This window comes from Dendrobates tinctorius, unplaced genomic scaffold (genome assembly GCF_039654945.1).
Source record: "Dendrobates tinctorius isolate UK_male_01 unplaced genomic scaffold, ASM3965494v1 ptg000133l, whole genome shotgun sequence".
In the NCBI taxonomy this organism is placed as follows: domain Eukaryota; kingdom Metazoa; phylum Chordata; class Amphibia; order Anura; family Dendrobatidae; genus Dendrobates; species Dendrobates tinctorius.
The window spans coordinates 20,868,445-20,892,382 of NW_027361801.1; the positions used below are offsets into that span (position 1 = coordinate 20,868,445).

General features: G+C 41.5%; 1 protein-coding gene across 3 annotated transcripts in view; it reads right to left on the reverse strand.

The window, feature by feature from the left end:
• Window positions 1–23,938, reverse strand: part of ARHGEF6 (Rac/Cdc42 guanine nucleotide exchange factor 6) — a 242,387-nt gene that overhangs the window by 128,984 nt on the left and 89,465 nt on the right. For all 3 annotated transcript variants that reach the window (XM_073543558.1, XM_073543557.1, XM_073543559.1), the window contains exons 6-10: window positions 23,176–23,246; window positions 21,748–21,842; window positions 20,108–20,203; window positions 9,890–10,012; window positions 6,703–6,841 (exon numbers count right to left, since the gene is read on the reverse strand). In XM_073543558.1, the coding sequence (XP_073399659.1) occupies window positions 6,703–6,841; window positions 9,890–10,012; window positions 20,108–20,203; window positions 21,748–21,842; window positions 23,176–23,246 (524 nt within the window). The remainder of the gene's footprint in view (window positions 1–6,702; window positions 6,842–9,889; window positions 10,013–20,107; window positions 20,204–21,747; window positions 21,843–23,175; window positions 23,247–23,938) is intronic.

The window sequence follows — 23,938 nt, forward strand, 5'->3', positions numbered from 1 at the left end:
AATCCTGAAGGGCAAGCAAAATCACCCTTCTCACACCAGCACATGTCAAGGTCCATTTGAAGGTCGCCAATGACCATCTGGATGATCCAGAGAAGGCATGGTAAAAGATCATGTGGTCAAATGAGACTGCTGGGTCTTCCAGCATGACAATAACTCCAAACACACAGCCAGGACAACTAAGGAGTGGCTCCATAAGAAGCATTTCCATGTCCTGGAGTGTCCTAGCCAGTCTCCAGAATTGAACACAATAGAAAATCTTTGGAGGGAGCTGAAACTCAATGTTGCCCAGCGACCACCCTGAAACCTGAAAAGATCTGGAGAAGATATGTATGCTACAGTGTGTGCAAACTTAGTCAATCAAGAACTACAAGAAACGTCTGACCTTTTTTTAACCAAATATTACATTTTGTTTTGTATAAAATACAATGGGCAGCATGGTGGCTCAGTGGATAGCACTGCAGCCTTGCAGCACTGGGGTCCTAGGTTCAAATCCCACCAAGGACAACATCTGCAAGGAGTTTGTATGTTCTCCCCGTGTTTGCGTGGGTTTCCTCCGGGTACTCCGGTTTCCTCCCACATTCCAAAGACATACTGATAGTGAATTTAAATTGTGAGCCCCATTGGGGACAGCGATGATAATGTGTGCAAACTGTAAAGCGCTGCGGAATATGTTAGCGCTATATAAAAATAAAGATTATTTTTAAAGATTATTACTTATTTCATGCAGCAAAATGCAAATTAATTATGTGCATATTATACAATGTGATTTTCTGGATTTTTATTTTTTTGTAAAATCACCAGTGTATCAAATACTTATTTTCCCCACTACACATACTGTAATATAATATATATCTCTAGTATATATAAACAAGAGTGTGATGAAACATATGAAAGTGAATACGAGGAGTATGTTAGTGGATGAATACGAATTGTAATATTTCAGGAGAACCTTATATACACACACGTGGTCAAAATTGTTGGTATCCCTCGTTTAATGACAGAAAAACTTACAATGGTCACAGAAAAAACTTGAATCTGACAAAAGTAATAACAAATATAAATCAAAAATCTATGAAAATGAACAAATGAAAGTCAGACATTGCTTTTCAACCATGCTTTCACATAATTTAAAAAAAAAGTAAAACTCATGAAATAGGCCTGGACAGAAACGATGGTACCCTTAACTTAATATTTTGTTGCACAACCTTTTGAGGCAATCACAGAAAGCAAGAGAAGATGCCAAAACATACAGCTGAGCTAAAAAAAAATAATAAAGAGGCTAAGGAGTGAAAATTACACTGGAACAGCATTTTATGGCATTGATATGATTAAAACAATGGCATGTGTTACTCCAAAGATTTTGGGTTTTTTTTACATTTGTGGGACAATCCAGCAACATGAAAAGAGACCAGGAAGGTGGAACAACAATCCAGCCATGGAAGAAACAACAATGGGCATTACAGGAGGAAAAATGGAAGGGATATACAAAGCCGAACACTAGATTTAATTAATGTATATTGGAAATACACTTCTTTTGACGCTCTCTATTAACCCCTTCCTGCCATCCGACGTACTATCCCGTCCACGGTACCCGGGCCCGTATGACCGGGGACGGGATAGTACGTCGGCGCGATCAGCGGCGCCCACGTGGTGAGCGCCGCTGATCGCGGCCGGGTGTCAGCTGATTATCACAGCTGACACCCGTCACAATGTGTCAGGGGCGGTCACGAACCGCCCCCGACACGTTAACCCCTTGCACACCGCGATCAAACACGATCGCGGTGTACCGGGGGTTAAAGGGAAGCATCGGCAGGGAGGGGGCGCCCTCCGTGCTTCCCTGAGCCCCCCACGGCAGCGCAATGTGCAGCGCTGCTGCGGGGGACTCCCTTCCTCCAGGCCCCCGAATCCAAGATGGCGACGGGGGCCTTCGGGGGCCTGCGGAAGCTGGCTTCCTCAGTGCCTGCAAAGCGCAGGCATGAGGAAGCCTTCTGCAGTGCCTGTGTCAGATCGCTGATCTGTCACAGTGATCTGTGATGTGACAAATCAGCGAACTGTCACAGGACAGTGATGTCCCACCTGGGACTATTTAATAAAGTAAAAAAAAAAAATTAAAAAAAGTGTAAAAATAATTAAAAAAAAATCGCCAAATAAATTAGAAAAAAAAAAAAAAAATTCCCCCAATAAATCCATTTTTTGGAAATAATAAAAAAAACAAAACAATAAAAGTACACATATTAGGTATCGCCGCGTCCGTAACGACCCGCCCTATAAAACTGTCCCATTAGTTAACCCCTTTAGCGAACCCCTTAAAAAATAAAAATAAAAAACGAAGCAAAAAATAATGATTTATTATCATACCGCCAAACAAAAAGTGTAATAACGCGCGATCAAAAAGACGCATATAAATATCCATGGTACCGCTGAAAACGTCATCTTGTCCCGCAAAAAACGAGCCACCACACAGCATCATCAGCGAAAAAATAAAAAAGTTATAGCTCGCTGAATAAAGCGATGCAAAAATAATTATTTTTTATATAAAATAGTTTTCATTGCATAAAACCGACAAAAACATAAAAAACGACCTAAATGAGGTATCGCTGTAACCGTACTGACCCGAAGAATAAAACCGCTTTATCAATTTTACCGCACGCAGAACGGTGTAAACGCACCCCCCCAAAAGAAATTCATGAAACGCTGGTTTTTGTTCATTCTGCGTCCCAAAAATCGGAATAAAAAGCGATCAAAAAATTTCACGTGCCCGAAAATGGTACCAATAAAAACATCAACTTGTCCCGCAAAAAATAAGACCTCACATGACTCAGTGGGTCAAAATACGGAAAAATTATAGCTCTCAATATGTGGTGATGCAAAAACTATTTTTACAATAAAAAGCGTCTTTTAGCGTGCGACAGCCGCCAAACATAAAATCCGCCATAAATAGTAAATCAAACCCCCCGTTATCACCCCCTTAGTTAGGGAAAAATAATAAAATTAAAAAAATGTATTTATTTCCATTTTTCCATTAGGGTTAGGGCTAGGGTTAGGGTAGGGTTAGGGTTAGGGCTAGGGCTAGGGTTAGGGTTAGGGCTAGGGTTAGGGTTAGGGCTAGGGTTAGGGCTAGGGTTAGGGTTAGGGGCGTGTTGGGGTTCGGGTTGGAGTTAGAATTGGGGGTTTCCACTGTTTGGGCACATCAGGGGCTCTCCAAATGCAACATGGCGTCTGATCTCAATTCCAGCCAATTCTGAGTTGAAAAAGTCAAATGGTGCTCCTTCCCTTCCAAGCTCTGCTATGCACCCAAACAGTGTTTTACCCCCACATGTAGGGTATCAGCCTACTCAGGTCAAATTGCAAAACAATTTTTGGGGTCCAATTTCTCCCGTTACCCTTAGGAAAATAAAAAATTGGGGGCAAAAATATCATTTTTGTGGAAAAAAATGATTTTTTTATTTTCACGTCCGAGTGTTATAAACTTCTGTGAAGCACTTGGGGTTTCAAAGTGCTCACCACACATCTAGATAAGTTCCGTGGGGGGTCTAGTCTCCAAAATGGGGTCACTTGTGGGGAGTTTCAATAGTTTAGGTACATCAGGGGCTCTCCAAACGCACATGACACCCGCAGACCATTCCATCAAAGTCTGCATTCCAAAACGTCACTGCTTCCCTTCCGAGCCCCGACGTGTGTCCATACAGTAGTTTTCTCCCACATATGGGGTGTCAGCGTACTCAGGACAAATTGGACAACAACTTTTGGGGTCCAATTTCTCCTGTTACCCTTGGGAAAATGAAAAAATTGGGGACTAATTGATCATGTTTGTGGAAAAAATACGATTTTTTTATTTTCATGCCCTGGCATTATAAACGTCTGTGAAGCCCTTGGGGGTTCAAAGTGCTCACCTCACATCTAGATACGTTCCTTAGTGGGTCTAGTTTTCAAAATGGGGTCATTTGTGGGGGGTTTCCACTGTTTAGGTACATTAGGGGCTCTCCAAAGGCAACATGACACCCGCAGACCATTCCATCAAAGTCTGCATTCCAAAACGTCACTACTTCCCTTCCGAGCCCCGACGTGTGCCCATACAGTAGTTTTCTCTCACATGTGGGGTATCAGCATACTCAGGACAAATTGGACAACAACTTTTGGGGTCCAATTTCTCCTGGTACCCTTGGGAAAATAAAAAAATGGTGATTAAAAGATCATGTTTGTGGAAAAAATACGAATTTTTTATTTTCACGCCCGGGTGTTATAAACTTCTGTGAAGCACTGGGGAGGTCAAAGTGCTCACCACACATCTAGATAAGTTCCTTAGGGGGTCTAGTTTCCAAAATGGTGTCATTTGTGGGGGGGTTCCACTGTTTTGGTACATCAGGAGTTTTCCAAACGCGACATGGTGTCCGATCTCAATTCCAGCCAAAAACGTCAAATGGCGCTGCTTCCCTTCCGAGCTCTGCCATGCGCCCAAATAGTGGTTTACCCCCACATGTGGGGTATCAGCGTACTCAGGATAAAATTGCACAATAACTTTTAGGGTCCTGTTACCCTTGGAAATATAAGAATTGAGGGTGAAAAGATCATTTTTGTGGAAAAAATATGATTTTTTAATTGTATGGCTTTATGTTATAAACTTCTGTGAAGCCCATGGGGGTTCAAAGTTCTCACCACACATCTAGATAAGTTCCTTAGGGGGTCTAGTTTCCAAAATGGTGTCATTTGTGGGGGGTTTCCACTGTTTTGGTACATCAGGGGTTTTCCAAACGCGACATCGTGTCCGATCTCAATTCCAGCCAAAAACGTCAAATGGCGCTGCTTCCCTTCCGAGCTCTGCCATGCGCCCAAATAGTGGTTTACCCCCACATGTGGGGTATCAGCGTACTCAGGACAAATTGCACAATAACTTTTAGGGTCCTGTTACCCTTGGGAAAATAAAAATTGGGTTGAAAAGATCATTTTTGAGGAAAAAATATGATTTTTTAATTGTACCGCTGTACGTTATAAACTTCTGTAAAGCCCTTGTGGGTTCAAAGTTCTCACCACATATCTAGATAAGTTCCTTGGGGGGTCTAGTTTCCAAAATGGCGTCACTTGTAGGGGGTTTCCACTGTTTAGGTACATCAGGGACTCTCCAAACGTGACATGGCGTCCAATCTGAATTCCAGCCAATTTTGCATTGAAAAAGTCAAACGGCGCTCCTTCCATTCTGAGCTCTGCCATGCGCCGAAACAGTCGTTCCCCCCCACATATCAGGTATCTGCGTACTCAGGACAAATTGCACAATAACTTTTGCAGTTCAATTTCTCCTGTTACCCTTGGTAAAATAAAAAAAATTGAACCTGAAGTATTTTTTTTATGAAAAAAAGTTAGATGTTCATTTTTTTTTAAATATTCAAAAAAATTCCTGTGACGCACCTAAAGGGTTAATAAACTTCTTGAATGTGGTTTTGAGCACCTTAAGGGGTGCAGTTTTTAGAATGGTGTCACTTTTGGGTATTTTCTATCATATAGACCCCTCAAAGTGGCTTCAAATGTGATGTGGTCCTAAAAATAAAATGGTGTTGTAAAAATGAGAAATCGCTGGTCAACTTTTAACCCTTATAACTTCCTAACAAAAAAAAATTTTGGTTCCAAAATTGTGCTGATGTAAAGTAAACATGTGGGAAATGTTAGTTATCAAGTTTTTTGTGTGCCGTATCTCTGTGATTTAAGGGCATAAAAATTCAAAGTTGGAAAATCGCGAAATTTTCAAAATTTTCGCCAAATTTCCGTTTTTCTCACAAATAAACGCAAGTTATTTGAATGAAATTTTACCACTAACATGAAGTACAATATGTCACGAGAAAACAATGTCAGAATCACCGGGATCCATGGAAGCGTACCAGAGTTATGACCTCATAAAGGTACAGTGGTCAGAATTGTAAAAATTGGCCCGGTCATGAACGTGCAAACCACCCTTGGGGGTGAAGGGGTTAAGTTTTATTGCGCAGAGGGATAATTGCTTGTAGGAAATTAGCACTGCCTGAATGTTTTCTGCACATGACACCAAGATCCTGGGTCATCAGACCCTGGAGACTGGGAGCATATTTAGAGGGTTGGGATGAAGCATGTAACAAAGAGAGGGTCCACAAAAAAAGCCTATTTAGGGATGTGAATGGGGAATGGCCCACAAAACGCTTTAAAAAATTATGATTGTCTTGGAGGAAGATTTCACAAATCTGACAAGTATGCATACAACTATTACAATACTATATAAAGGGTCTTGAAGGTATGCCCTCCTTTCAGAGGATATGTCCTTCATTTTCTTGATCTAAAGAGAATCTATCCCTTTTCCATCAATGAGGTTTCATAAGAAAATACAGGTCTGCAAGTCAAAGGTTTAAGAAGGAGTCACACTTGCAACTGCAATGCGAGAAACTCGCGTGAGTCTCTCGCATCAATACCTGGCACTGGCGCTGGCACTTGGGACCGGCGCGCTCAGCTGCATAGAAATACATGCAGCCGCACACTCTGGTCCCGAGTGCCGGTGGCAGTGCCAGGTATTGATGAGAGACTCGTGTGAGTTTCTCGCATTGCAGTTGCAAGTGTAACCCCGGCCTTAGACTCATGATGTAAAGACATAAATAGGATGACAGAGTCCATACAATGATGCTCTGATCATAGTTCATACCAACAGATGCTGCAACACCAATAACCACTTTCCAAAGCATTTACCTCCATGTGCCTTTCCAGTTCTTGGAGAAGAGTGACATATTTGTCTAGCCTCATGAAAGGTTTGCTGAGACTTGTAGTCAGCATCATAATTCCTGGGTTAGTGGCTCCTTGTCCCTCCATAAACTTCTCAAGTTCATCACTGATAAAGAAGAATACAGTCACTAGATGAAAGTCAAAGGCTTAAAGAGAGATATTACCCTACAGATATTAAGGGCTATGTAAGAACATCTATTTATCTACTAGTAAGTTTTATAACAAATTAATACGAAAAATGAGCAGAACATTCATGATGCCCAGTAATGGCCTCTTCTCCAGTCCTTTATTGCGATGGAACTTCTACAACCAGCATGCTGTGCGCGTCTCACAACTAGTCCTCTCCAGATGCCATAGCGTTATGGAGCTTAGTATGAAGATGTCAGCCACAGAAGTGAAGTCTGACAGCAACAGAGCATTGGACCAGAAGCCGGACCTCAGTAATGAATATTTTATTCTCATCTTTAATACTAAACAATGTATTCTTAATATTCTCAGTATATTGTCACTACAGTATTCAAAACAACAAAAAAGCAGCAACACTATACATTATATGGACTATATTATATTGCACTAGTGCTCCATTAACTTTACCAATAAATAAGAGGCTTTTAGTGCCACATATTGATCAATTGGAGTGAGGCCACCTGCCATGATAAGGTGACCTCACACAGTTGGGATCCTATACTGCACAGACTTACCTGTCTCCTGGGTCTAAGCTCAAAAAACAAAATTGTAGCAGGTGGGATCTAATTTCATGCTGCTATAATTAACCCTTTAGGGAAGGCCACTGTGCATGGTTATGGGCTATCACTGCATGGAGCAGGATCAGGAGTGAAGCCTACTCCATACAGGAAGGGAGGTGGCTGTGTTACAAAGCTAGCATCAGACAGTAATGGATGCAATCTGAGCTGGCTCTGATTGCATCAGTTTTACTTTCCAAAATACGCTGTTATGCACAAGGCCAGAATTTGAACAAGCCACACTATGTCAGTGGGCACTTGTGATGTCCATCAGCACCCATTTAGCCAATGGCAGACACGAGCCTACTGAAGACGTGTATGACATGCTAGAGCTCTTATTAAGTCTAGCTTGCCCAGAGATCCACAGGTAAACAATGCACTGTGCCTCCATATAATACCTAGACCACACAATTACGGTACATTGCTTTGTGGCAGATTTATTAACGCTTTCAAGAACTAGCAATTTTCAATTTTTGTGGACTCAACAATACAAAACATGTGATAACCTGGCACTATCAGCAGATCCGGACTCTCTATTTGGTATATTTGGGCATTTTTTCCTCTGTTCTTCATGGCAAATTGAAGGTAATAGCATGGAACATTTGGAGTCTGAAACCTAGATAGATTTGGGTTCCGAATTAATTATTAGGTCTGATTTTTTTTTGTATCGGTTTGATCCAGTCCATCAGGTGTTGTAATGGCAATTTTTACTGGAATATTGTTCAGGGAGATAATACCGCATTTTTTAACACCACTTGAAGTTAATGACATGTCTATTAAATTTAAGAGCTAATCTTGCTGATTAAAATAAGGGGTTTGCTAATATGGAAGGATTTAATGACAGCACTCTTTCCTGATGACACCATTTACACATTACCACTTATTGCGGGTTGGTGAATTGTAACTGGTTTGTCCTACTTCCCTGCTTATATTAGAAAATTGCTGAAACAATAATTTTAAAATGATGTATGAACTGAAAAGTACAGCAGAAAAAGAAAGCCCTAGTGAGGCGATAAGAATTTCCATCAACAGGAAAAGACTATGAGCCCGATACATTATTGCTTTGGCACCTTTTTTTTCTAGTTTTTGGTGTCTTTTGCCTTTTTTCATTCAATTCTTCTTTTACATTTTCGCTTTTTTAAAATTCTACTTAAACTAAGTTTACCTGTTTTTTTTTCATTTTTGGGCACGGTTTGGAATTTCCAGATGTTCATGGCTAATCAAAAATTACTACTTTTTAAAAGTCACAACATTTTTGCAAAACTGTACTGTAGACCTCCCTCTCGCTTATCACAAAGTACTTTTTACGTACGCCAGATACTTTGGTGCAAATTTTGTGACATTTCAGCAGTACATGCAACCTTTTTGTAGCAAAATAATGAACATTTTGGATTTTGTACAAAATTCTCTAGCCACATGCCATTTTGAAAAATCTGGCATTAAAAAAAAAATTAACGAATATCACACGACAAAATAAGAAAAGTGGCTTAAAAAAATGCAAATTGTGAATCAAGTCCTATATTCTCTGAATAACTAAAGGACCTGTCATTTGAGTTAAATACACTTTAAAAATCCCTAAACTCCCCCGATTCTGCCGCTTTTTTCCATTTTGCACCATGTTTCTCCATTGTAAAAATATTCTTATTTGTTTCTTCTGGAGCACAGTATGTGAAATCTCTGCTTTGCAGACCAACTAAGTATTTCTTCAAAGTCTTCTCTAGTGTTGTGCACTTTCACCTCTCCCTCCATGACTCTGCCGGGCACAGCTTGGCAAATGACCTAGCAGTCTATCAATCTCCGATGCTGCTGAGCTGTGAAAGGCAGAATCTGGGAGGGGGAAAGTGCACATATCCAGGGAAGACTTTGAAGGAAGCACAGTTGGTCTGCAAAGCTGAGATTTCACATAGTGCACTCCAGAAGAAACACATGTGATTATCTATGCAATGGAGCGATGCAGCACTAAAAGGAAAATAGTGGCACAATTGGGGGAGCTCGGAGATTTTTACAACATATTTATCTCAATTTTTTGAATGACGGGTCCTCTTAAAATGGCTACTGCTGGAAACTGCAGTACTCAGCAGTGGCCACCACACAGTTAATGAAGCTGTGCTATTCATCTTTGCAACTACTTATTTCCAGCTGCCTCAAGTGCTGAAAACTGCTGATTGGTGGGGGTGCTGTGTATAGGACACTCACTGATTTAATATTCATAACCTATTCCATGGATAGGTCATTCATCTTATTGGAGTGGAACATCCCTTTAACCCTTCCTTTAGCTTTGGCCACCAGCAAAATCTGAAATTGGTCTGAAATTCCCTCCTAAATTTCTATCACAGAAATTTTTACATATATTCTATAATCTGGTGCATCTAATTTTTCTATAAATCTAATATTACTAGGAACCGACTTACCTGTGCTGAGTGAGAACATTCACAGCTACCGGATGATTTACACAGTACGTCAAATATAAAGACTTAAATTGATTAAAAAGTGTTAGAAAGCATCCTCCGACTTTTTGGTGATTTTCTGGCAATCTGTAAAAAAGAAAAAATTTATATCAGCAGTTTGTCTGGTGAAGTCCCGAATACATCCTACACGTCAATGATTGCTTGGATGAAAGTAACAAAGAAAGAAAGAGGTATTGATCGCATAACTTTACACTGTGTACAGTGAACAGTCAATCTGTATGGAGCTACATCAATTCAGAGCATTACACTTACTGTATAGAGAGATACAAAAATTAATTTTAAAAAATGTGGAAACCATAAAGGAATAGATAGATAGATAGATAGATAGATAGATATAGATAGGATCCATCAAATAAAGGTTGCCTTGTTGTGGCTGGTGGGCACACGCAAACTGTTCAACTTGTAAGCAAAGAACCTTAATTTTATATGCATTTTCTGTATAGCAGTAATGGAGCTTAGATTTCATAAATTCAATGTTTGCATGCATCTTGGTGCACACATTGTCCTGCCGTTTCGCTCTTTGATTTGTAGTTTGTTACTAAAATTCACCTGAAAATGTAACAGCAACATCTAGTGGAAAAATCTAGGAACTGTTTAGTAAAGATTTTACATTGGGTTCACAACTTAATATTTTATTTTTCTGAATAGCTGATCCAATAACTACGGGTGGCCAACATTTTTTTATAGACAATTTGGAAAACAATGATATAATAGTAGGATTTTAAGTTGTGTCCACAGCCCAGAATTTATCAACACATTAACAGAGCAGACCATGAACTGCAAAATAATAAATTACATTAATAATCATCTCTACATGCTTCTCCGACTGCAGAAAAATTATGGATGCGTCAAATTTTTTTTTTTATGGACAGGGAAAATGTGCCCATTTTTTTCAGACTATTCATGAAATTCTGGACAGTTGGCAGCCTACTGCAGGAGTTTAGGATTTCTATTGCATGGCTAATTACTGCAGGGTCTTGCAAATAAATAGCAATCTTACCCACAAAATCACACAGTCATTAGCATTAAATTTTAAAAACAGGCTGATTGTGTGTAATTTACATGAGGAATAAACAAAAGGGATGGAGGGCACCACTTAATATATTCCAAAAAGACAGGAGGGCTCACTAAGGGCATGTAAAGAACATGAAACCCAAGAACAAGAAAAAGATCATGCCCATAATCAAGGAGCACCTCAAACATGTATAAAAGACATGACACTTTATTAAACAGCTATAATACAACAGCAAAAAAACTCATGATATTAAAAACATTTAAAAAAAAATCCTGCTCAAAATCATGCCCTATATTAAAGGCAATGATAACCCCACACCTGAAAATCTCCCCTGAACATCACAAAAGATATCATAGAATCATAGAATCATAGAATCGTAGAGTTGGAAGGGACCTCCTGGGCCATCTGGTCCAACCCCCTGCTCAAAGCAGGATTCGCTAAATCATCCCAGTCAGATGTCTGTCCAGCCTCTGTTTGAAGACTTCCATTGAAGGAGAACTCACCACTTCTCGTGGCAGCCTGTTCCACTCATTGATCACTCTAACTGTCAAAAAGTTTTTTCTAATATCTAATCTGTGTCTCCTCCCATTCAGTTTCATCCCATTGCTTCTAGTCTTTCCTTGTGCAAATGAGAATAAAGTTGATCCTTCTACAATGTGACAGCCCTTTAGATATTTGTAGACAGCTATTAAGTCTCCTCTCAGTCTTCTCTTTTGCAAACTAAACATTCCCAAATCCTGCAACCTTTCCTCATAAGACAGGGTTTGCAGACCGGTCACCATTCTGGTCGCTCTTTTCTGAACTTGCTCCAGTTTGTTGATGTCTTTTTTAAAATGTGGTGCCCAAAACTGGACACAATATTCCAGATGAGGTCTGACCAAAGAGGAGTAGAGGGAAATAATGACTTCACGTGATCTAGACTGTATGCTTCTGTTAATACATCCTAGAATTGCATTTGCCTTTTTTGCTGCTGCATCACACTGTTGACTCATATTCAGTCTGTGATCTATTAGTATACCCAAGTCTTTTTCACATGTGCTGTCACTTAGCCCTATTCCTCCCATTCTATATATGCTTTTTCCATTTTTATTGCCCAGATGTAGTACTTTGCATTTCTCCCTGTTAAAAACCATTCTGTTAGTTGCTGCCCACTTCTCCAGTTTATTTAAATCTTTTTGAATCCTCTCTCTCTCTTTTCTAGTATTAGCTATCCCTCCTAGCTTTGTGTCATCAGCAAATTTAATCAGTTTACCCTCAATTCCTTCATCTAAATCGTTGATAAAGATGTTGAACAATACAGGGCCCAGGACAGAGCCCTGTGGTACCCCACTTGAGACATTCTTCCAACTGGATGTGCAGCCATTTACGACCACTCTTTGGGTCCGATCACTAAGCCAGTTATGAATCCACCTAACAGTTGCCTTGTCCATTCCATACTTAATCATTTTTTCAATAAGGATTGTATGAGAGACTTTGTCAAATGCTTTGCTGAAGTCAAGATATACTATATCTACAGCATTTCCTTGATCCACCCAATCAGTGATACCGTCATAGAAGGAAATTAAGTTAGTCTGACATGACTTATTAGTTACAAACCCATGCTGACTCTGTTTAATCACTTCATTCTTATCCAGGTATTGACATACATGTTGTTTAATAATTTGTTCAAAGATCTTTCCTGGTATAGAAGTCAGACTCACTGGCCTATAGTTACCTGGGTCCACCTTCTTCCCCTTTTTGAAGATAGGAACAACATTTGCTCTTCTCCAGTCTTCTGGCACTTCTCCTGTTCTCCAAGAATTTTCAAAGATTATAGAGAGGGGTTCAAAAATTTCTTCTGCTATCTCCTTCAGTACTCTGGGGTGTAATTCATCTGGACCTGGAGACTTGAATTCATTTAGGCTAGCTAAGTGTTTCCTCACTATCTTTCTGTTTATAGATATCCTGGATTCTTCTATTCCCTTAATAGGACAGTGAATAACAGTTGATGTTACATTTCCTTTCTGAGAGAAAACAGATGCAAAATAGGAATTTAAAAGTTCAGCCTTCTCAACATCCTGTCTTACCATTTCATCATTTTCATCCTGTAAAAATCCTATAGCATCTTTGACTTTTCTTTTACTTTTGACATATCCCCAAAATCCTTTATTATTGCTTTTGACATCTCTTGCAAGCCTCAATTCATTTTCAGCTTTAGCTAATCTGATTTGTGCCCTGCAGGTTCTGCAGACAGCATTATATTCTTCTTTAGATATGCCTCCCTCTTTCCATTTTATAAACATTTTTTTCTTCCTTTTTAGCATGTGCTTAAGTTCTGTGTTCATCCATCCTGGTTTCCTTAACTGCTTCCTATTCTTCCCTCTTTTCGGAATTGTTAACAACTGTGCTTTGAGAATTTCATTTTTCAAGATTTCCCATCCTTCCTGGACATTTTTGTCTTTAAGGATATCCAGCCATTGGATCCCTCCAATTCTCTTTCTGAATCCCTTAAAATCTGCCTTTCTGAAATCTAACCTTGACGTCTGAGTCTTCACAGGTCTTCCGCCTCTAGTTATCCAAAATTCTAAAATAGCATGGTCGCTACCTCCTAGGGTCCCAGCCACTTTTACCTCCTCAACCATTTCCTCCCTGTTTATAAGGATTAGATCCAAGGTAGCAGTTCCCCTTGTTTTCTCCCTTACCTTTTGGAAGATAAAGTTGTCAGCAAGAGAGGATAAGAATTTCCTTGACCTGTTAGTTTTGCCTGAGAGAGATTCCCAACAAATGTCTGGATAGTTGAAATCTCCCATGACAACTATGTCATATTTTTTGGAGAACTTGGCCATTTGATGCATAAAGAGTTCATCCATAGCTTCAGCTTGCACAGGCGGCCTGTAGTAAATGCCTACAATGGTGTCCTTTCCATTGTTCTGTCCTTGTATTCTTACCCAAACAGTTTCCACAGAACTCCCAGTCTCTGAAGCTTCAATCTCTGTGCAGATATACGCGTTTCTAACATACAATGCGACACCCCCTCCTCGTTTATCAAGTCTGTTTCTTGCAAATAAGTTGTATCCTTCTAGTCTTGTATTCCAATCATGTGTATTGTCCCACCAAGTTTCAGTGATTCCAATGACATCATATTTCTTTTCCTGTGTTAGTAGTTCCAATTCTCCTTGTTTGTTGCCCATGCTTTGTGCATTAGTATAGAAACATTTTAGTTTGTGATTGGTTTCTCTTTCTCCAATATTTTTATTAATTAGATTCTTTCGTCTTTGTTCTTCCTTTCCACTTCTAATAGCAGAGTTCTCAATAGCATTTGTCAGGTGTATGGCTTTTTCTGGTCTTTTGCTTCCCTTCCCATGTTGTTCTAGTTTAAAGCTCTCCTTACAAGTGTAGCAAGGCGACTTCCAAATACATGCTTACCAGTCTTCGTAAGGTGCACCCCATCTCTAGCAAGTAGTCCATCGTATAAGTAGTTCACTCCGTGATCCAGAAATCCAAATCGTTGCTGACGGCACCATCGCCATAGCCAGTTGTTCACCTGCAGAATCTTATTCCACCTCCTTGTTCCATGGCCATCCACTGGGAGGATGGAAGAGAAGACCACCTGCGCTCCCAGTTCTTTCACTTTATTGCCTAAGTCTTCAAAGTCTCTGCAGATGGTTTCCAGGTCGTTTCTTGCAGTGTCATTTGTCCCCACATGTAGTAGCAGGAATGGGTAGTCATCTGTAGGTCTGAAGAGTCCTGATATCCTGTCAGACACATCTTTAATTCTTGCACCTGGAAGACAACACATTTCTCTTGAAGTTATATCCGGTCTGCAGATAGCGGCCTCAGTTCCTCTCAACAGGGAATCCCCCATGACCACCACTCTCCGTTTCTTCTTCACAACATTTTTCTTTCTCCATCCAGGAGGACTCTGAAGGCGTACAAGGTTGCTGCTTGTTTTCAAAGTCTTATCCTGATGTATTTCTTCATCGTTTTCCTGCGTGAGAGCCTGGTACTGGTTTCTGAGCAGTATGGGTGCTGACTGCCTCCTGATCCTCCTGCTTCTCTGGGTCACATGTCTCCATTCCTCTGTTTCTTCAGGTGCACTTCGAATTTCTTCTCTTTCTGTAACATGAAGAGATAATTCTGCTCTGTCCAAGAACTCTTCACCTTCCTTAATGATCTTCAACGTAGCTAACCACTCTTCGAGATTTTGCAACTTTTCCTCCAACAGGGACACAAGCTTGCATTTGTGGCATGTGAAGTTTGGCTTTTCCACTGGTAAGTCTGTGAACATGTAGCAAGAAATGCAGCTCACCAAATGGCTCCTGGCCTCTTCCATCTTGAGATTTCTTAAAAACGATGAAAGATGAGCTCAAATTCCGATTTCATCTTTTCAGCTGCAACGGCCAAAACCCAGTGATGGTTGAGCTCGCGGAGACTCTTCACTTATCCCAGAAGGCACTGGGAATATGCAAATGATCTCCTCAAGACTCTTCCCCTGGTTTTCCGATTTCCTCTTTTCAGCTGCAACGGCCAAAACCCAGTGATCGTTGAGCTCGCGGAGACTCTTCACTTATCCCAGAAGGCACTGGGAATATGCAAATGATCTCCTCAAGACTCTTCCCCTGGTTTTCCGATTTCCTCTTTTCAGCTGCAACGGCCAAAACCCAGTGATCGTTGCGCTCGCGGAGACTCTTCACTTATCCCAGAAGGCACTGGGAATATGCAAATGATCTCCTCAAGACTCTTCCCCTGGTTTTCCGATTTCCTCTTTTCAGCTGCAACGGCCAAAACCCAGTGATCGTTGCGCTCGCGGAGACTCTTCACTTATCCCAGAAGGCACTGGGAATATGCAAATGATCTCCTCAAGACTCTTCCCCTGGTTTTCCGATTTCCTCTTTTCAGCTGCAACGGCCAAAACCCAGTGATCGTTGAGCTCGCGGAGACTCTTCACTTATCCCAGAAGGCACTGGGAATATGCAAATGATCTCCTCAAGACTCTTCCCCTGGTTTTCCGATTTCCTCTTTTCAGCTGCAACGGCCAAAACCCAGTGATCGTTGAGCTCGCGGAGACTCTTCACTTATCCCAGAAGGCACTGGGAATATGCAAATGATCTCCTCAAGACTCTTCCCCTGGTTTTCCGATTTCCTCTTTTCAGCTGCAACGGCCAAAACCCAGTGATCGTTGAGCTCGCGGAGACTCTTCACTTATCCCAGAAGGCACTGGGAATATGCAAATGATCTCCTCAAGACTCTTCCCCTGGTTTTCCGATTTCCTCTTTTCAGCTGCAACGGCCAAAACCCAGTGATCGTTGAGCTCGCGGAGACTCTTCACTTATCCCAGAAGGCACTGGGAATATGCAAATGATCTCCTCAAGACTCTTCCCCTGGTTTTCCGATTTCCTCTTTTCAGCTGCAACGGCCAAAACCCAGTGATCGTTGAGCTCGCGGAGACTCTTCACTTATCCCAGAAGGCACTGGGAATATGCAAATGATCTCCTCAAGACTCTTCCCCTGGTTTTCCGATTTCCTCTTTTCAGCTGCAACGGCCAAAACCCAGTGATCGTTGAGCTCGCGGAGACTCTTCACTTATCCCAGAAGGCACTGGGAATATGCAAATGATCTCCTCAAGACTCTTCCCCTGGTTTTCCGATTTCCTCTTTTCAGCTGCAACGGCCAAAACCCAGTGATCGTTGAGCTCGCGGAGACTCTTCACTTATCCCAGAAGGCACTGGGAATATGCAAATGATCTCCTCAAGACTCTTCCCCTGGTTTTCCGATTTCCTCTTTTCAGCTGCAACGGCCAAAACCCAGTGATCGTTGAGCTCGCGGAGACTCTTCACTTATCCCAGAAGGCACTGGGAATATGCAAATGATCTCCTCAAGACTCTTCCCCTGGTTTTCCGATTTCCTCTTTTCAGCTGCAACGGCCAAAACCCAGTGATCGTTGAGCTCGCGGAGACTCTTCACTTATCCCAGAAGGCACTGGGAATATGCAAATGATCTCCTCAAGACTCTTCCCCTGGTTTTCCGATTTCCTCTTTTCAGCTGCAACGGCCAAAACCCAGTGATCGTTGAGCTCGCGGAGACTCTTCACTTATCCCAGAAGGCACTGGGAATATGCAAATGATCTCCTCAAGACTCTTCCCCTGGTTTTCCGATTTCCTCTTTTCAGCTGCAACGGCCAAAACCCAGTGATCGTTGAGCTCGCGGAGACTCTTCACTTATCCCAGAAGGCACTGGGAATATGCAAATGATCTCCTCAAGACTCTTCCCCTGGTTTTCCGATTTCCTCTTTTCAGCTGCAACGGCCAAAACCCAGTGATCGTTGAGCTCGCGGAGACTCTTCACTTATCCCAGAAGGCACTGGGAATATGCAAATGATCTCCTCAAGACTCTTCCCCTGGTTTTCCGATTTCCTCTTTTCAGCTGCAACGGCCAAAACCCAGTGATCGTTGAGCTCGCGGAGACTCTTCACTTATCCCAGAAGGCACTGGGAATATGCAAATGATCTCCTCAAGACTCTTCCCCTGGTTTTCCGATTTCCTCTTTTCAGCTGCAACGGCCAAAACCCAGTGATCGTTGAGCTCGCGGAGACTCTTCACTTATCCCAGAAGGCACTGGGAATATGCAAATGATCTCCTCAAGACTCTTCCCCTGGTTTTCCGATTTCCTCTTTTCAGCTGCAACGGCCAAAACCCAGTGATCGTTGAGCTCGCGGAGACTCTTCACTTATCCCAGAAGGCACTGGGAATATGCAAATGATCTCCTCAAGACTCTTCCCCTGGTTTTCCGATTTCCTCTTTTCAGCTGCAACGGCCAAAACCCAGTGATCGTTGAGCTCGCGGAGACTCTTCACTTATCCCAGAAGGCACTGGGAATATGCAAATGATCTCCTCAAGACTCTTCCCCTGGTTTTCCGATTTCCTCTTTTCAGCTGCAACGGCCAAAACCCAGTGATCGTTGAGCTCGCGGAGACTCTTCACTTATCCCAGAAGGCACTGGGAATATGCAAATGATCTCCTCAAGACTCTTCCCCTGGTTTTCCGATTTCCTCTTTTCAGCTGCAACGGCCAAAACCCAGTGATCGTTGAGCTCGCGGAGACTCTTCACTTATCCCAGAAGGCACTGGGAATATGCAAATGATCTCCTCAAGACTCTTCCCCTGGTTTTCCGATTTCCTCTTTTCAGCTGCAACGGCCAAAACCCAGTGATCGTTGAGCTCGCGGAGACTCTTCACTTATCCCAGAAGGCACTGGGAATATGCAAATGATCTCCTCAAGACTCTTCCCCTGGTTTTATATATATGTGCATATATATAGGAACCGCTACTGGTGGTCCAACATTCACCACTGGGATACTAATTAGACAATTCTGGGAGAGATCATAAAACAGCTGCTATGTCACATCAATGTTGCATGAATTTATAACTAATACAGTTACAAATAATTTCTGTCATACAGACCCAGATATAAAAAGTATATTAAATATATAAAAGTCCCAGCAAGGGACTTAGAATGGATACCAAAAATACCCCAGAAGAACTAGATAGTATACACAATAATTTTAAAGTGCATGTCTATTCCTTCCCTGAGGAAGCCACAATCTGTGGCGATACGTGTGGGAATTTATCCCCCACCCCTCTCTCTCTCTCCCCCTTGCCAGGGCCCTGGCTCGCATCTTTGGCTCCAAATGTAACTGATGTGTGAACTTTTTTGCCTTGGGAATAGGTTTGTTTATCTATCTCTTGTATTGCAGTTTGCCAGTCTTATTATTTCCTGGCGATTGTTTGAAAAGTCTGGATTGAGTGTGGCTATTATTGCCTTCTTTCTGGCATACCTTTTCTCCTTGATATTTGGATGCTTGCTTTATTGGACCCATATGGCACTAGTTATAGGCTTCAGCTACATGCACTTTAAAATTCTTGTGTATACTATTTAGTTCATCTGGGGTATTTTTTTGGTATCCATTTGTTTGAGGTACTCCTTGATTATGGGCGTGATCTTTTTCTTGTTCTTAATTTACATGAGGAATAACACAATTTCTATCCACTATATGATTTGTATCCCAGCGACAGGCCCAAAACATCACTGCTCTAGAGGAGATGCGCATGGAGGAATGGGTCAACATACCACAAACAGTGTGTGCCAACCTTGTGAAGACTTACAGAAAATGTTTGAATTCTGTCATTGCCAACAACGGATATATAACAAAATATTGAGATGAACTTTTGTTAATGACCAAATACTTATTTTCCACCATAATTTGCAAAATAAATCTTGCCAAATCAGACAAGGTGATTTTCTGGATTTGTTTCCTCATTTTGACTCTCATAGTTGTGGTCCACCTATGATGTCAGTTACAGGCCTCTCTCATCTTTTTAAGTGGGAGAACTTGCACAATTGGTGGCTGACTAAATACTCTTTTTCCCCACTGTAGGTGAATACCTTTAAGAATCAAAGAAACTGACCAGCACATCCAAAACAAAATTAAACAAGGGGGAACAAGTGCAAGCTGTCACGAGTATTCAATATAACTGAGAAAATACAGCTATAATATGCAAACATTGAACATATGAAATTGGAACTGCATTACCGCTATAGAAAATATATTTAAAAATGAAGGCACTTAGCGCACAAATTTGCCTATTCATGAGAGCCCATCAGCTATAACAAGGTGTACCCCTGTCATGGAACCCTTAGCTTATGTCTCTCTCCTGGGCTGAAAGCCTACAAATTTAAAGAAAAGGCAGTATCCAGCACTAATTAGGCTAATGGGAGACATTTCTGACTGAGCCCCTCCCATCAACCAAAGTCTGTTTTTAATTAGTGCTGTATCCTGCCTGCCTTTTAATTTTGTAGGCTTTCAACCCAGAAAAGGGATGTAAGGTTAGAGTCTCATCAAAGAGGTACGCTTTGTTGTGGTTGATGGGCTCTAATAAATTTTCCAATTTGTGCGCTAAGTACCTTCATTTTTAAATATATTTTCTATAGCAGTAATGCAGTTCCAATTTCATATATTCAATGTTTTAGCATTACAGCGCAGCTGTATTTTCTTGTTTATATTGAATAGGTGAAAACCTCTAACATTATAATGTTTATACTATTGTTTGACTTTTGCTGTTGGAGAAACAGTGATCATTACATTAGTTACTTTGTATCACAGATCCTTACTTTGCGCACTCTTCCAATGTCTGACATAGCACTTGCTGAAACGTGCATATTTCCTCAAAATTTCCTAGCAATGATGTGACATCCCCGGCACTTAACCTGCAGCAAAAAAAAGTTAATTATGGATGAAAAAAATAACCAAAGCCAGCGTCAGCGCATATATATATATTTTAACGGAGTGTGGTGTATGAGGGAACAAAAGAAAGCAACATCGAAATGTATAGATTCTTCTTTCCCCAACATCATGTTAAGCCCCCGTTACACACTGCAATATCGCTAGCAATATCGCTGTAAAGTCACCGATTTTGTGACGTTGCAGCGATATTGCTAGCGATATCGCTGCATGTGATACTTACCTCCGACCGGCTCCCCTGCTGGCTATCGCTGATCGCGCGAGAAGCTGCTGGACCATTCCTCGCCGTCCACTTCCTGCGGCGCTTCCTGTGGCGCCGACGAGCGACGCGTGGAGCCGGGTGGGAGGACGCCGGATCGCCGCGTCTGACAGGTAAGTAGCGACCCCCGACCTCCGCTATGTCGCTGGTGAGATCTGCCTGTGTGGCAGCTCACTAGCGACCACCTAGCGATCCACCAGCGATCCTGACCGCGTCATATCGCTGGTCGGGATCGCTGGTGAGTCGCTAGGTGTAACGGTACCCTAAGAGTAGGAGTTGGTTGCAAAAAAAAAGTTTGATTCATCCGACATTAGTTTAAGGTGTACAGTGGCCTTAAGGGTTGTCAACAGATAGGAAAAGGCTCATTTTCAATTAAAATTTACAGTTCACTCTAAGGAAATGTTGAAAAACAACACAGATGTGCACTGTTATACAAATTCATTTTATTATCAATTTTTTTTTTTTTTTTTTTTTTTTTTTTTTTAACAAGGATGTTGAAATGTTACCAACTGGAAAACCTGCCAGTAAGTCTTCATTTTCCCTGTCGCTTATGGAGAAATGGGCAAAGTTCTTTTAGATCCCAATATGCTGAGCTCTCCGGAGTAAGAGCCGTTTCAAGTAATGGCTGGGGGAGTAGAACAGGAACATTCCTCAACCGCTTAATGATTAGTGATGAGCGAACGTGGTCAGATAAGAAGTTATCAGAGCACGCTCGGGTGCTAATAGAGTGACTCGGCATGCTTGAAAAATATCTTCGAGTCCCCACAGATCCAAAGCCATTGTGCCACCACCAGCCTTACTATTCTAGAAAAGGCACCCTTGCTGGACTTCCCTAATAGCCAGTGATATTACCAAGGCATTGGCCATTAATAACTCTAATTCATTTCATTGCCTAGTACAGAATGTCAAGGAGCCAAAACAGCCACAGAGGAGAATTGTTATACTTAATCCACTAAGTATTTCACAAAAACATCATCCAGGGCCTTCTTCTCAGTAATGTGAAATCTGCAGGAGGACAATGGAAAACTAAATTTGTGCTAAATTTTACTTCTTTGCTCCTTTAGACCTCCCGACAATATCCACATAGTAGGGATATTTTTATATAGTAATTACACTTGGGAATAAAACAATATTACAGATGACAAACACAAGATTCTCCATGTAATGACTGATAGTAATGATGGTCAGGATGGTACCAGTCAGTTAGGTAATGTGTCTATATCCATACAAGTGTGCGGCCTCTTTACTTACTTATCATACGTCTGAAGAGGCCTGAGGTAAGTTGCCAGCAGTAATTGAAGTTCTTTTGCGTAGCTTCGCTCAGTTTCCAGAATATTCTGCAGGACCTTTTAGTTGGAAATAAGAATAATTTTCATTTCACAGTTCTAGGAAACCTGTGATGAACCAGATGACTGAGTAATATAGAGACATTTCTTTTTTTTTTTTTTTAAATATTTATTGAATATATTTAGTTTTCATTAGAGCTGGATTTTATTAATATTCCTGTTTTTACCTTTCCACCCAAAGGATAAATGCATGAGTGTAAAAGGTAAATGTATTCTCACAGTAGTGAATACCCAGAATCAACTACAAGAAGTCCATTAGCGGTGATCATGCACATCCTAAGGGAAAGCATTTCTGCAATTGGGTTTCATTAAAAACTTTGACCGTTTGGCTTCTACAATCCTCATGTATCAAAGTACATAGCAAACTGCAGAATGAGTTACCATCACATGGCCATCATCTCTCTTCTCCTGAACAATCTTCTAAGATGATTTATGACCAACTCAATTACTGGCCCTTAATGTGATGTTTATAACTCACTTTCTAGGGTTGCCGCCTGTAGTTCCCTCTCACTTTGCTTGTGGAGTGTGCTGATTTCCTCCTGAATATTCATGTTAGGAGGATATATGACCAAATCAAAGTTCAACTTAGTGAGTAATTTAGAGGCAAAGCTGCCCCGCTTGCAGTATAGTAAATATCTCAGCTTTGACTAGCTCTCAGGCAAATCTTTAAAGGGAACCCCATACCTGATTCATGCTGCTCTATCCACAAGCATACCCTCCTGCTCCCCCTAAGTGACAGGCCACCAAGAAAATGGGTGAGTGGAACCCGCCGGGGACCCAACTGTCTGACTAGTCTTCCATGTGGCTCAATCCCCAGTGGCTTTTAAAATACGTTTTTCACTGAAATGCCGCAGTATTATTTCATAGTCATACATATGTGGCTGAAATCATGCAGCCAGTGTCTGTAACATGATGCCTGTGGTTTGGGCAGCATATATCAGCTGTGAGGTTCCCTTTAAGAAGGCACTGGCCTTGGCCATCAGGAAGCTGGGGTGTGGGGAGACATGCGCTCCTAAAGTTTCATTTAGAGTGTAACCCTTTCATTCTGTAACAGACCAGAATTACTGACACAATGAAGATTAAATATAATAAGGCATTCTTCATGTAAGCCAAAGGACCCATAGACTACAAGCATGCAAGCTGTTACCCCCGACAGTCCATCAGCAGGATACCGGCTGGTAGAGGGGGATAATTTATATACCATGATCACATTAGGGGACTCATACGTAATTTACTGTTAGTGTATATTCTGCACATTAATATATTTAAATAAACTATATTTCCTGCCAGAATACAGCAATTATTTCTATGTACATTGAAAATATATTCTTACCGCTGGGTAGTAATTTTTGGTTAGTTGAGCACTGTCACAACCCTTCAATCCCTTTGGAGAAAGTGGTTTATCTAAAAGAAAGGATACATTTATATTATGAATATATTAAAAGAAGGATGTTGGCAACCGATTTATGGCTGAATCCCAAGTGCAATTTTATCTTTGGCGACCCTCGGGTGCACATACTTTTATTTATTTCTGTACAAAGCATTTACTGTTATTATGGGAATTGTGATACGGAATGATCTAATAATATTCAACAGCTTCCTTGCCAGATCACTGTTGGTGGCCTTGCATGCCAACAATGAAGAATCTGATTTCTTATTACTGTAACTTGCTCCCACTGATACAGATAGACCTGGATCTATTATCGGAATATATTTTTTAGGCATTTCCCAATGCTACTGGGTCGTCCTCACACCCAGGGCAGTGGGGTACTCGGTACCAGTCCCAATGAGCCTCAATGAGAGATGTCATGGCAGCGGGGACCCGGCCCGTGGCCCTGGACGCCCATTGTAAATGTTCAGTGTGAATGAATAAGTTGTGACGCCACCTGTGGTGATCGGCAAGGTAGATGTTAAGCCGACGCTGCAGACAGTTCCTCTGGGACAGATGGTGTGGTGCAGCAATGATGGTATAGCCCTCCACAGGCAGGGCTGTAGTCCCAGGGCAGAGCAGATGTAGTGACACTGAGATGATGTAGTGTCAGGCGCAGGGGATGTAGCAGTGCCTGGCAGGTTGACGCGGGAATAAGTGGAGGACA